The 12,849-nt window shown below is 49.2% G+C and overlaps 1 protein-coding gene and 1 long non-coding RNA gene across 2 annotated transcripts; one reads left to right on the forward strand and one right to left on the reverse strand.

The window, feature by feature from the left end:
• The first annotated feature begins 2,209 nt into the window (after positions 1–2,209).
• Positions 2,210–7,275, forward strand: LOC103660966. Its single transcript, XR_567952.2, has 3 exons — positions 2,210–2,965; positions 4,767–4,876; positions 6,091–7,275. It is a non-coding gene; the product is annotated as an uncharacterized LOC103660966 (long non-coding RNA).
• Positions 7,276–7,837: 562 nt separating this feature from the next.
• On the reverse strand, positions 7,838–12,844 carry GIMAP6 (GTPase, IMAP family member 6). Its single transcript, XM_040643814.1, has 3 exons — positions 12,722–12,844; positions 11,359–11,443; positions 7,838–9,098 (listed from the first exon to the last, which is right to left on the reverse strand). The coding sequence occupies exons 2-3, from the start codon at positions 11,366–11,368 to the stop codon at positions 8,305–8,307; spliced, it is 804 nt and encodes a 267-aa protein (XP_040499748.1). The 5' UTR covers positions 11,369–11,443; positions 12,722–12,844; the 3' UTR covers positions 7,838–8,304.
• Positions 12,845–12,849: the final 5 nt, after the last annotated feature.

Raw genomic sequence — 12,849 nt, forward strand, 5'->3', positions numbered from 1 at the left:
ATTGGTTCTTGTGGAGTAAGGTGGATTGAACTGGAAACAGCTTATATAGCAAAATTAAACCTAGACTACATTTAATATAAAGAGAAAATGTGAAAATTTTAATTTTAATTTTTCTAGTCTTTCCTAGCTCCTATCCATTACTTCCAGGGAAAAACTATAACTAAATGTTTAATCTTGTTTCAAGCAGTCCAATCTGATCTGTTAAAGAGGCCCTTTCCACAGTGTTCAGTCTCTCTATGCAGGTGACTCCAACAGCTATCCCCCCAGCCACCATGTTCCTCTCCTTCAGTGGGGGATAGATGCCTATATGACATTGGAGTTTGTTGAGAACACTGGGGTCCCAGTCCTCACCGGTCTCCTCTAGTTGTTAGATGATGTCCCCCATACCTCAGGTCTTTGAAATCCTGCTGGTACCCAACAGGGAGTCCCCAAGCTGGTGCAACCCAGAGTTAATTTCTCAGTTCTGGCAGTGCCCTCTGGGGGGTCCCTTGGCTGGCTTCACCACACTTCGGCTCCTGCTGGTCTCAAATTCTCTGCGGCTGGTCTGGCAGTGACTCTCATTCAGTCCTGGAATATCAGCTGGAGTGTGTTGGGCTGCACATCAGAGAAACTTCCCCTGAGTGGCTTAACAAACAAAGGGTTCAAATTTGACACAACAGGTGGTGATGTACCTCTCCAATGAACTTGAAAACTTGATTTTTGTCTCCTTCCCTTCTCCAGCATCCTTTGCAAGTAACTTTTGTCTCCAAGTAGCAAGACGACTGCTTCACCTTCAGCCTCACATCTGACTTACAGATGGAAAGAAGATCTGACTGACAGATGGAAAGAAGATAGAAACAATAAGGAAGACAGGATGTTACTTGTATTATAGAAGCAAAGCAAACCCAGAAATCCCCACAGGACTTCTGCTTCTATCTCTTGGTCATGTGGTTTCCACAGCTTCATGAAACATTGTGCAATTTAGCACATCACCTGACACATGACTTTTATTTTTTTTAACTAGAGATTTTATTTATTTATTTGAGAGCGAGCCAGAGAGAACACCGGGGCGGGGGGCTGGGGGAGAGAGAGAAGCAGACTCCCCGCTAAGCACAGAACCGACTTGGGGACCCAATCCCAGGACCCCGGTATCATGACTTGCAATGAAGTCAGACACTCAACTGACTGAGCCACCCAGGTGCTCCGACACATCACTTTCATAGGCACAGCTGTAGTTTCGTTGGTAAGGAAGAAGGGCAAGGGGACAACACACTCATGAGGAAGAAAGTATGTCATGTGTCGCGTGGCTGAATCTGTCTACACCTCGCTGCACAGCCACCTCGTTCTCACCCTCACGGGAATTCCCCTGACAATCTTCCAACCAAATTTTCATGTAATTCTCAACTCTTATTCATTCTACTTATGAACCAAGGAAAGGACAAGAAATTAAAACCTCAGGGCTTGAGTCTAGTTCCAAAAATAAGAGAGGTTTATAGCAGACTAAACATCTTACAGATAAACTTCGGATCAACTATTAAGAATCAAATACTGGAAGGCACTGGGGGCCACCAAAACCAGGTAGAAACTAAAGATATTTCTAGCTGTGAAGCAAGAACTACATAGGGTGACACCCATGTTTAAAAGGCTTCCCCCTCCCCCCCGCCATGGGTACCCCCTAGACCACAGCTCAAGAAATGACTGGAGCTCAATTATCCAATATACTTCTTGCTTCCTGAACCCAGAGATGTGGAATTTGGGACATACATCTCATTGCTTACTCTCCTTTCTTCCTCTCTGTTTTCTTTCTCTGTAAGACAATGGAGTATTCCCAACTCGAATTATCTGGACATCTACTGTATAAAATGTTATTGCCCAGCAAATGAGACCTGGATCTTGTCATGGAAATTGGAGAAGTGATAGAATATAGACAATCTGTTCTAAAGAAACACCTTGGATTACAAGGTCACTATCTTTTAACAAAGCCCTATTACTATTTTTTACTGTTAGAAGCTGATTCTTCAGGTTTTTCTCTTTTGTGAAGCATTCACATGCAACAGAGCCACCGGGAAGGCTTGCTAAAGTACAACGTTTCTGATTCAGTAGGCGCGGAATGGAGCCTGAGAAACTGCGTTCCGGACATGCTCCCAGGTGCCGCTAATGCTGCTGGCCTGGGACCAAACTTTGAGAGAGCCTGCCCCGGAGCAAAGATTCTGTGCTTGAATGGGAAAAAGGCAAAGTCACTTCAATCATGTTCAAGGCATTTCCCTCGTTCCAAACGTCACCAGCTAGATTCGGGGCACCAAAGACTCCTCCTTTCCAAGATTCTGATGGAAAAGCACACACACAGAGAACGAAATCAAATAGGGCAAAATACCATATTTCTACCAACTGTCTGGGACTCCCTAGTCAAGAGAACTGGAGACCATAGCAGGGACCAGAATCCAACGTTAGAAGTCTTCCTTCCTCTCCCTGAATGGAAGAGAGCTGCTTGCACCTAACGGGGCCATCTGACAACCAAAGAGTTAAACGGTCTGAGATGACTCAGCTGGACCTGCCAGAAAGAGAGCTTCCCTGGTGCGCATAGAGGATGGAACGAGGAACCAAAAGTGCGGGTCATGTCTGGTCTCCACAGGCTGAAAGGGAGAGAGTACCGTCTGTTTCCTGTCTTGAAAAATGAAAATAATTGAAAAGTGATCAAATGGATGTCAGGTTCTCCTAACTTTCTCACAGTCTGAAGCAGATCAGCCTGCCTTTCACGAGGAGGTAACGAATGAAGTGCTGGCTACAGAGCGGCTCCTTCCTGAGTGGTAGAGGGACAGGCGCTTCCTCCCCTGAGCCAGAAGGAGGAGGGTCAGCTTGGTGCGGTGATGTCCAGCCTGCCTGTGGGACCTCACCCGTGACTTTCCAGAAGATCACAAACTGCTTAGTAGATGTTGCTACTGTGGAATCCAGTTAAGGAACTGAATTTCAAGTCTGCATGAAATGGGTAAGATAGGACAGTACATACAACAGAGAGTACAGGGAAGCCTGAGGTAGTGGGCCCAAAACATTCTCAAAAAGAGCATGAAAGATTTTGGACTTTCTGTGCGGTGGGAATGTATCTCAAGCCAAGTTTCATGAAACCTCCAAGGTGTAAAGTGAGAAACTATTCAGCGAGTGCCTGAGGGCTGCAGGGAGTTTGGTGCGCAGGCGAGAGCAAGGAGGTCTGCTGCCACCCACTCCTGTGGCAGCATGTGACAGCATACTGAGACGCACGTAACTGCTTGGTTTTGTGTTAGAGAGAGAGAGAGGGAGAAAGCCCTGGACCGTGTGTCGGGGAGGGGCAGAGGCGGAGGGAGAATCATAAGCAGGCTCCATGCCCAGTGTGGAGCCCAACCTAGGGCTCATCTCAGGACCCTGAGGTCATGAAAACAGGTGTGACTCTTATTCCATGCCTTGGATGAGATAGGAAATGTTTCCATAAGCTTGGATAGAAGCTGAGTCTCTACATACGAATTATGCAGGGTGGTGAATCCCCTCTTGTCACTGCGGCACCTCGGCTTCGCCCCGAGCGTGCCTTCTCTGCGTCACAGGAAGGAGCCTAGAAGGACGCTCCCTATCATCCGTTCTCCCGTGGGTCCTGGTTAGAGTCTACCAATGAGAGGCACTCTCTCGAGATTTGGAGCACGGATGAGAAGGAAGCCTTTGCAAACGCACAGCATTTGTGCTTCGCTGCTGATGGCCCTGAGAACCGCCTGGTTCGGCACCCGAGTTCGCTTCCCAGACCCCTGCGTTCCAAGCCCTCCCAGGCTTGGGCAAGCCTGTCGTTTCCTAGATTGACTTCAGTTTTCCTAATCCAATACTCTGTATAAGTGGTGGGAGCGGAAACATTTCTGGAAACGATCGAAGCCAAATGAAGTCAGGATGCGGGGGTGGAAAAGATCACGAGCTGCAGTTCTGGGGTGCACAGGCTGAGACGTCTCGTGTCTCGTGTCTCGTGTCTCGTGCAGGTGCGTCCGTCACAGGACGTTCATGCCAAATACCTATTAAAATTCTCATCTTACAGGCTTAAAAGAGTTTGAAATATCCATACCACTAATCTGATTTTTTGCCCCAAATTTGCAGCATCTCTTCATAGATTTGGGAATATGTTAAGACACACTCAAAATACTATTTGAACAGTGTCTTCTGTCACACCTCTCCTATAGCCCTAAAGAAAAATACCTGCAGCTTTTCCAATTTCAAATCAATTAATCTTTGATATTAGTCAACCGGTCTTGTCTTCTATGGGCAATTGTTTGGTGTCTTAGTAGGTCTTCCATATTTTGATAATTTAAGGTTCTTAGGCTTTTCTGAAAATTATCCAGCAAAATTTTTCATAACCACAGTAGTCATTTTTTTGACTGTCTCTCCAACTGAAAGTGTTGTTCTTTTTTGTGCAATAATCCGAGCCGCTTTGAAGTGGCCCAAGTTACAAGCTCAGATCCTACTAAAACTTGTTTACAACTGTTTTGTTGGACATTTAATTCTGGCTCCAGTTCCTAGTTCTATCAGTTTTGTTGTTGATCGTTGAGAGAAAACATTTTATCAAAATTCCTATGTGTATGCCTAGAACGTCTCTAAGCACTTTTGTTTCTGGCTGTGCGGGACTGCAGCAAATTGCAAACGCTACTGGTCACGAATTTTGTAAAATATTTTCTTCTAGTCCTTTCTGTCTCCCTGTTCCTGTCATGGCGCTTGCCCAGTCATCTCCATTTGTTCTGCTTCGATGTGCTGCATTCATTTTGTAAAATATTTTGTTTCTTTAGAGCGAGGGCACGAGCAGGGGGAGGGGCAGAGGAAGACGAGAGAGAATCCCAAGCAGATTCCGTGCTCAGCTCTATTCCCGGACCGTGAGACCACAACTGGAGCCATCCAGGTGCCCTGCATTCATTTTCAAGTTCAAAATTTGTCCATATTTGTTTTTAAGCTAAAAGTTAGTTTAGTTATACTATGAATGAAATAATACTCAGTCTTTAAGTTGAATTGCCAAGTACGATGTAGATTGGTGGGACTGTGACTCCTCCTGTCTATAGCGAGTATTCACAGGAAAGAATTGCATCAGTGAAGAGAGATTATTCAAACAGAATCAATCTATTGACATGACCAGCTCAATGATGGGTTTACGTGGAACCCTAGAAACAGTGCGTATGGCCAACATCGGCATTGCATCAGCACTAACGTGTGATGGGAGGGAAACTCACATCTACCTAAACAACAAAGCTATGTTTCATGGTGAAATATTTCACACTGCTTCCGTTTTAAAATTTAAATTAAGACTAATTATAATTAAATAAGGATTTAGACCTCCCTTTTTTAGGGGTCCCAACTACATTCTAAGTGCTCGATAGCCACATGTGGCTAGTGGTTACCATACTGAATACTGTAATTTCTAGGAAATAGTCAAATATTTGGAAGCCAAACACATACTTCTAAATAATCCACGAATGAGAGAAGACATCACAAAGAATATACAAAATATTCTAAGCTGAATGATAGTGTAAACAATATACAGAATTTTGTGAGACATAGACAGACATGGGTAGAGGAAAATCTCTTTTCTTTTAAAGATGTATTTATTTATTTTAGAGAGGAGGGGGAAGGGCAGAGGGAGAGGGAGAGAAAGAATCTCAAGCGGACTCCCCACCGATGCCAAGACCATGACCCGGGTTGTAATCAAGAGTCAGCCACTTAACTGAATGCGCCACGCAGGCGCCCCTAGAGGGACATTTCATAGCTTTCTATCCTTACGTTAGAAAAGAAGAAGTTTTAATAATTGATAGGCTATTGTAGGTAATATGTTGTAGAGACTCAGGATCTTACTATCTTCTGAAGAATAGTGAGCTTGTTTTAGCAGGCACTTCAACTGCCCGCAGATCACTGTGGCTTTGGGAAAGCTTGGCGTTAGGCATCACCAGCAAGGGATCACGTCAACCTTGTTCTTCACTTGGGCAAATCCGTTTGTCCCGATACGGTTTTTACACCTAAAGTATGACCCTCTCAGTATTTCAGTGGAATGTTTGATGAACTAGAACCTCGGATTGTGTCTTTGCTGCCATGGGCAACTGCTGACGTCTGTGACATCTCTTTCAGGCTTCCAGAAAACATGTCTCCTGGACCTTTTGGGGATGACAGTTCCCTACAGTGTCTGCCTGCATTTGGTCACTTCCCAGGGCCTTCGAACAATTGTTGTAAAATTATTATTATTTTGTATTTTTTACATAGTTTATCAAGTGTTATTACAGGAGCAGTGGGAGCTGGAAACCTCCCCTAAGTCTTTAAACAGCTGCTCTGACCCACCAGGGAGGAAACAAGCTTGTAGGCACTGAGATCTTTTAGTGGCCCAAATCTCCATCTTTCATGCTTTGCTCTATTGTAGAGATGTTTCTAGAAAGGCACAAATTCTAAAGGTGGCTATTTTCATAGCCTTGGCCAAGACAACCCTCTGTCCTCAGCCCACCCCCACCTCCACCCACATCACTTTTTTCTTCTTGGTACGTAGACTGGAGTTTCCAGAACATACCCACACATGCCTTCCCCAGTCTGTGAGGCCCGGGGGGTGACGGTGGCAGAACATCTCTCTCTCCTCCTGAAATGTGGTGGGAGTTTTCTCCCCTGATTTTTAATCATACAGGAGAAAAAACCCCACTGTATTGGATACAATTAAAACCAATCCCTTTAGGACTTGACATGTTTTGAGTGACTTGCCATTTAGAGTCACTGAAAGGCTGTCATTTGGTCAATGCTTATATTTTCTGTTATGAAATATAACTAAGCCAACAGTTAAAAGAAGAACACTTAAATTAAAGAAATTAATCTTCTGATGGAATAGCAATTGATTTTAGTTTTTACTCAATAGCTCTGATGCTGGGAGTCTATTCACTTGGAAGTATGACGGTCTTGATCCATTTACCATTGAAGTGGTGACCAATTCTTCCAAACCTGATGGAAGACAATTGCACCTGGAATGCCCATAGGTTCTTTCCTGATGATTACACAAGTGATTTAACTCTCACGTAGAAGAATGAATGTCTGAGAAGAACAAAGGAAATACAAAAATGTAGACTGAGGAGGAAATCGGGTGTGCCATACTGCACTCAAAGCCTCTGTAATCAAATCGACAGTGTATTCATAACAAAGGAAAAAAGTAGAGGACAAAAATGGAATTGAAAATCCTGCCCTAGGTCTTTGGGAATATGAAAGTTTCTTATATGATAAATGTTGTGTTTCAGTTCACTGGGGAATGGGCATATTTAATAAATGGCTCTGGCACAAGGAGTATCTTTTATTTTTGAGATTTTTTATTTATTTGAGAGAGAGGAGACAGGGATAGCGAGAGAACACCAGTGAGGGGAGGGAGAGGGAGGAGCAGACTCCCTGCTGAGCAGGGAGCCCCATGCAGGGCTCAATCCCAGGAACCCCGGATCATGACCTGAGCTGAAGGCAGCCGCTTAACCCTCTGAGCCACCCAGGCACACCCACAAGGGCTGTCTTACGTATGCACTCAAAATAAGTCTCTATCGTACCTTGAGACACTCTTTTGAATCTCCTAGCAGAAGAAATGCTCAAGCTTTCTTAGGAGTCCATTGAGTCTGGGGAACGTGGGTGTCATGGTGTCCACACTGGGAGACTGCAGTCCATGGGCATCTGATAATAGAGAATCTCCGACCAGAGGACAAGTATCCAGACAGACCCAAGGCTGTGTCCTCGGATTTCTGATTGCCCTCCAGCACTGTCTCCCCGACCTCCATTTCCCACCTGCCCCAGGAGAAGGTAGCTAGAGACCCTCTGGTGCACAGCTCGAAGAAAGGAAAAGAGGAGCTATTGGGAGGCTTTTGCCCCCCCCCCCCCCCGTCTGCTCCTATTCTGTTTCCGTCAGTTGGTCAGACTCCCCAGAAGCAATAGAACCCCAAAGCAGCTGAAGGGCACCTGAGGCACATCGTGTCCTTATGCAGTCAGATGGCCAGAGCCAGACCCCCATCCTGCCTGCTTCTCCAATCCCAGGTGACTTCTTAGGGACCCCGTCTGTAGGAACAGCCCTCCAAAAAGACACCCCTGTGTTGCAGATGTCTCCCTGTCAATGAGGCAGGCTACTCCCCGCGGCGTTTAAGTCATTCAACTGCTTCCTTTGCAGGCTCCCCAGAAGGGAATGAGGGCCCTGGGGCGTGAGTTGGGAACTGGGGACCGTACCCGCCTCTCGCCGCATCAGACACCCCCAGGAGCCCCGGAAGGCCAGGGACCCCCAGGGACGGAGAGCGCAAGGGGCAGGATGGCAGCAGGCTCCAGGGACTGAGGTCCAGCGCCAGCTCAAATGGGCGCCCTCTTCAGCAGGTGTCTGTGAGCCTTCTCGAATTCCTTCTGGAATTGGCACAGTCCCTCCAGCAGGGCCTCCTGCAGGGGCGCCCCCTCGGAGCCCTGCCTGATCCCAACCTGCGTGTCCCGCGCGTCCCCAAGCGGGCTGAGCTGCGGGGAGCGCCGGTAGGCCGGATAGCTGTAGGGGCGGCCCTCATTCTCCCACAGGACCACATTGACCATGTCCAGCAGCTCCCGCAGCTGCGCCTCCTGCTGGGCGCCGGCCGCTGCGTTGTTGAAGGCGCAGTGGCGGCGCGCGCACAGGGCGTCCAGCAGGGCCAGGTGCTGGTTGTCCGTGTCGCGCACGTACTCCTCCAGCGAGCCGCCCTCCAGGTCCTCCTTGCGCGTGAACACCAGCACCGTGTGCGCCAGCACGTCTACCCCGAAGGCCTCCTGCAGGCGCCGCAAGGCCTGCAGGTCTTCGTCCGTGAAGCGGCCCAGCTGCGTCACCAGGAGCACTGCGTGCGGCCCGGGCTCAGAGAAGGCCATCGCCTCGCAGATGGCCCTTGACGCCGCCTCTGGCCAGTCTCGCGGGCCCAGGATGTCGGGGGTGTCGATCACCTCGAGCTCCCGCCCGGCCCAGCCGCGGCTGCCCCGCTGGAGGCTCAGGGTCACCGGTCGCGTGCTGACTTTAGACTCGAACTCTCTCCTGCCCAGGATGCTGTTTCCTGTGGCACTTTTCCCACTGCCCGTTTTCCCCACCAGGAGCAGCCTCAGTGTCCGCGGGCTCTGTGGGTCCTCCCCCAGGCCTAGAAGTGGGGGGACAGAGCAGAAGGAGCTGGGGTTAGGGCTGTGCGCACGCCAGGGGGAAGCTGCGGGCTGGGCGCCCCGGTGTGTGTGGGGGGCGTGAGGCTAGGACCTGGAGTCTGCCCTGGAGGGCTGCGGGGGCTCTCGTTCTGTCTTGCTTTTTTTGAATAAAAAACTTGTGGTAAAAATAGGATATAAAAAATACATGGCATAAAATTGATCATTGTATTCATTTTTAGGCGTGCAACTCAGTGGCGCTGGGACATTCACAGTGTTGTGCGGTCACCTCCACTGTGCATCTCGAGAATGTTTTCATCATCCCAAATTATAATTATATTTGCTTTTCTGGGTCTGGCTTATTTCACTTAGCATAATGTTTCCCAGTTCATCCATATCAGAGCCTGGGTCAGAATTTCTTTCCTTTTGAAGGCTGAGTAATACCCCCTAGTAGGTATCTGGCACTGGTTGTCGATTCGTACACACATATGGACGTTTGGGTTGTTTCCACCTTTTACTGCTGTGAATAGCGCTGCCATGAGCATTAAGGCACAAATGTCTGTCTGAGTCGCTGCCCTCAATTCTGTTGCGTATCTACCCCGAAGGGAGATCGCTGGGTGCTGTGGTTTTGAAACTCCTTCTCAGGGCCCTCTCTTCTCACCCAGATGGGAATTAGCCCAGCATGAATATGGGACCCTGGGCTTTGCCGAATATCCCTGATTGCAGATCCTTCTCAGTGAGAAAAGGAAGAAAAACAGCGTGTGTCCTTTGCGTCTATCTTCCCTCTGGGGCAACTGACCGCATCACCTTCTTTAGCTTTCCCGACGGAGAATGTTGGGAGTGTGGGAGCACCTCAGCCAGACCCTGGCTCCAAGCGCAGAGGCAGGCTGGGTCCACACGCTTAGGCAACAGCCTTACAGTTTGAGTGGGACGTTCTCCCCCGGCAGAATATCAGAACCCTGCTCTGAGAGAAAAGACTTGGAGATGCCAACTTCCTATCGAGAAACCCAGTGTCAAGAGTCTTAGATCCACCTGGGCCTGAGGGACAGGGAGGGAGTTCCCCTCTGCCTTTCAGATCCCAGACCCAGAGCACATAGAGAAATGCCAAATCACAGCTGGTGTCCGAGTCTGTCCCCCACTGAAGAGGGTGACGTGTCACAGTGTCGGAGCCCTAAGCCTCTGAAGGCAGGATCAGCATCGTCCTCCCCTGACTCTGCTGGGCAAGGACATGTTCTCTGCTGCCCGCCTTGCTGCCATCTGACTGAATGGCTCTGGCTCCCTCCAGCTCCCCCCAGCAGGCTTGAAAGGAATGTGGGTGAATGGGTGGGAGTGTCAAGGGAGCAGGGAGGTGGAATGTTCCTCCCTGCCCTCCTCGCCAATGCAGAGCTGGACAGCGACAGCAAGTCCTGTCTGGGCAAGCCTGCAGCCAGAGCTCACCACCGGACTTGAAACCTATCACTTGGGCTCTGGGGAGGATTTTTCAAGTGATAGTTCACCTTGGCTGCTGCAAGAAAAGGTAAATCAGGTGTCAGCACGTCTATTGGCAGTTTTCTTATGTACTTTATTAGAAAGGCTCTCTCCCGCTGGCTCAGGCCATTGAGGTTCATAGAGAAAAAAAACCCCAGTTGTGTTAAAATACAAATGAATCACAAATACTTTCTGCTGGCCAGGAAAATGGGTGGATTTCCAGCATTCCCAGATTCCGTCTACCCCGGTCAATGGCAATGCTGAGCCCTCGGAAATTCAGCACCTGACCCTGATGCAATAGCTTTTGGGGGGACAGAACCCCTTGAGAAGCAAGCCCAGTGGCAAGGGTTGGGCGGCCCGACGACATCCTGCTTGTCGGTGCTTTGCAGCCCATACCATACGAACGGCTCTGGGATCCAACCAAGTGCCTGCACAGGGTCTGTTGGCTTCAGAGCCTCAGGCCGGGTAGAGCGTTTGGTCACCAAGACCATCAGCGCATCCTTCCAGAGGATGAAAGCCCAGGACACACAGACCCTTTTCCTTGGGCCTGGCACAGAGATATAGTCAGGGGGCAACTGGCCTGTCTTTCCCCTTCCTTCCGTTTGCTCTGCCTATCGGGAGCTTTCCCTCTTATTTGGCTGCCGTAAAGAAGGGCCCCAAGCCAAAGGCCCTTCGATGGCCCCAGGTGAGCACATCTCTGAGCGGGATGAGCCCGGCTGCCTGTCCCAGCACCACCTGCTCTCTGAACGTCCCCAGCCACACCCCTCTCAGGGTACATTTCTGCTAAAAGTGGTTTACCTCCTAACATGTCTCGTCTAGGATCCTGACACAGCTCTCCTTCAGGACTGTCCGCGAGAATATGTACGTATTCTTCTTCCTCTGCCTAGAGAAAATCATCATATGTCTCATTAGTTTTTCAACAGACTTTTAAGAGGCACCTGACTTTTGCCTTTCTCTGGCCAGAAGCATTGGTTTGAGGGGGAGCGGCCTGAATGAGGAGAGGGAGGAGGGGGTCCGAGGGGACCCCACTTTCTTTGCTCTCCTCTCTCCCTCCCCCCACCACTGTGGTCTCTGGGTCACTCTAAGAGAGTTCATGGAGAAAGGTGAACGGCCCTGCCCACGCAGGAGCAGGTGGCATTGGTTAGCCAGGGACCTGGAGCTGTCCTTGATGACAGAAAGGAGCCAGAGCAGAAGCAGGTCTGATCCTGGGTCCTGAGAGCAGTGGAAAGATCTGGAGGGCACGGCAGGAAGTTGTGGCGAGGGGCTGGCATGGTGTGGCGGGGGTCACGGGGGTCTTGGGCCCATAAGCGCGAGACTGCAGAAGGCGAGAGGCAGGGCCGGGTTCTGAGCTTAGGGTGGCAGGGAGGGGCCTTCAGGGTGTGGGGCAGAGTCCCGCTGGGAGCCAGGGACCTCGGTGCTCATCTCCAACTGCCTTCAGTTAGGATGGCCACCCTGCCTGGGCCTTAGTGTCCCCATAAGTGTGAACGCTGGGCCTGAACTAAATGTCCCCGAGGTCTCTTCCCCTATGAGACTCCAACACACTTTATGACATTTTCTAGAGTAACTCCTCGTCCTCCTTGCAAAGTAGGGCCCTGTCCCTCCAACCAGGATCGCAGCACACACCCACACTCCCAAACACACACACTCACAAACACATACACGCAAACACAACACACACCCACAAACATACACACACACACACACTCACAAACACACACACACTTACAAACACATACACGCAAACACAACACACACCCACACTCACAAAGATGCAAACACACACCCACAAACATACACACACACAAACACACTCACAAACACACACACAAACACAAAACACACCCACACTCACAAACATGCAAACACACACTCAGAAACATACACAAATAGCACTCACACACATACAAATATATAAGCACATATAAACATCCACACAAACATAGCACATCGGCAAACGTAGGCAGCACACACACCCACACACAAACACACACACACATCACCCACACTGCACCCATACACTCCCAAACACAACACACACTCACACAAACACAAAAACACAACACACACGGAAACATCCGTACTCGACACATATACACAAACAACACACACACACACACACACACACGCACACAGACACGCTCCCCTACACACTGGGACTTACCACTCCGTCAGCTGTGGGGCGAGAGGAGTGGCAATGTTCTCTGTCTCCTGGGGCCCTCTTGTCATGTCAATTCTTTGTTTTTCCTTTTGGGGCCGACACATCGGAGGCTTCTGGGGACCTTGACTGGA

The sequence above is a fragment of the Ursus maritimus genome, unplaced genomic scaffold, assembly GCF_017311325.1.
Source record: "Ursus maritimus isolate PB19 unplaced genomic scaffold, ASM1731132v1 scaffold_3, whole genome shotgun sequence".
NCBI classification, from domain to species: domain Eukaryota; kingdom Metazoa; phylum Chordata; class Mammalia; order Carnivora; family Ursidae; genus Ursus; species Ursus maritimus.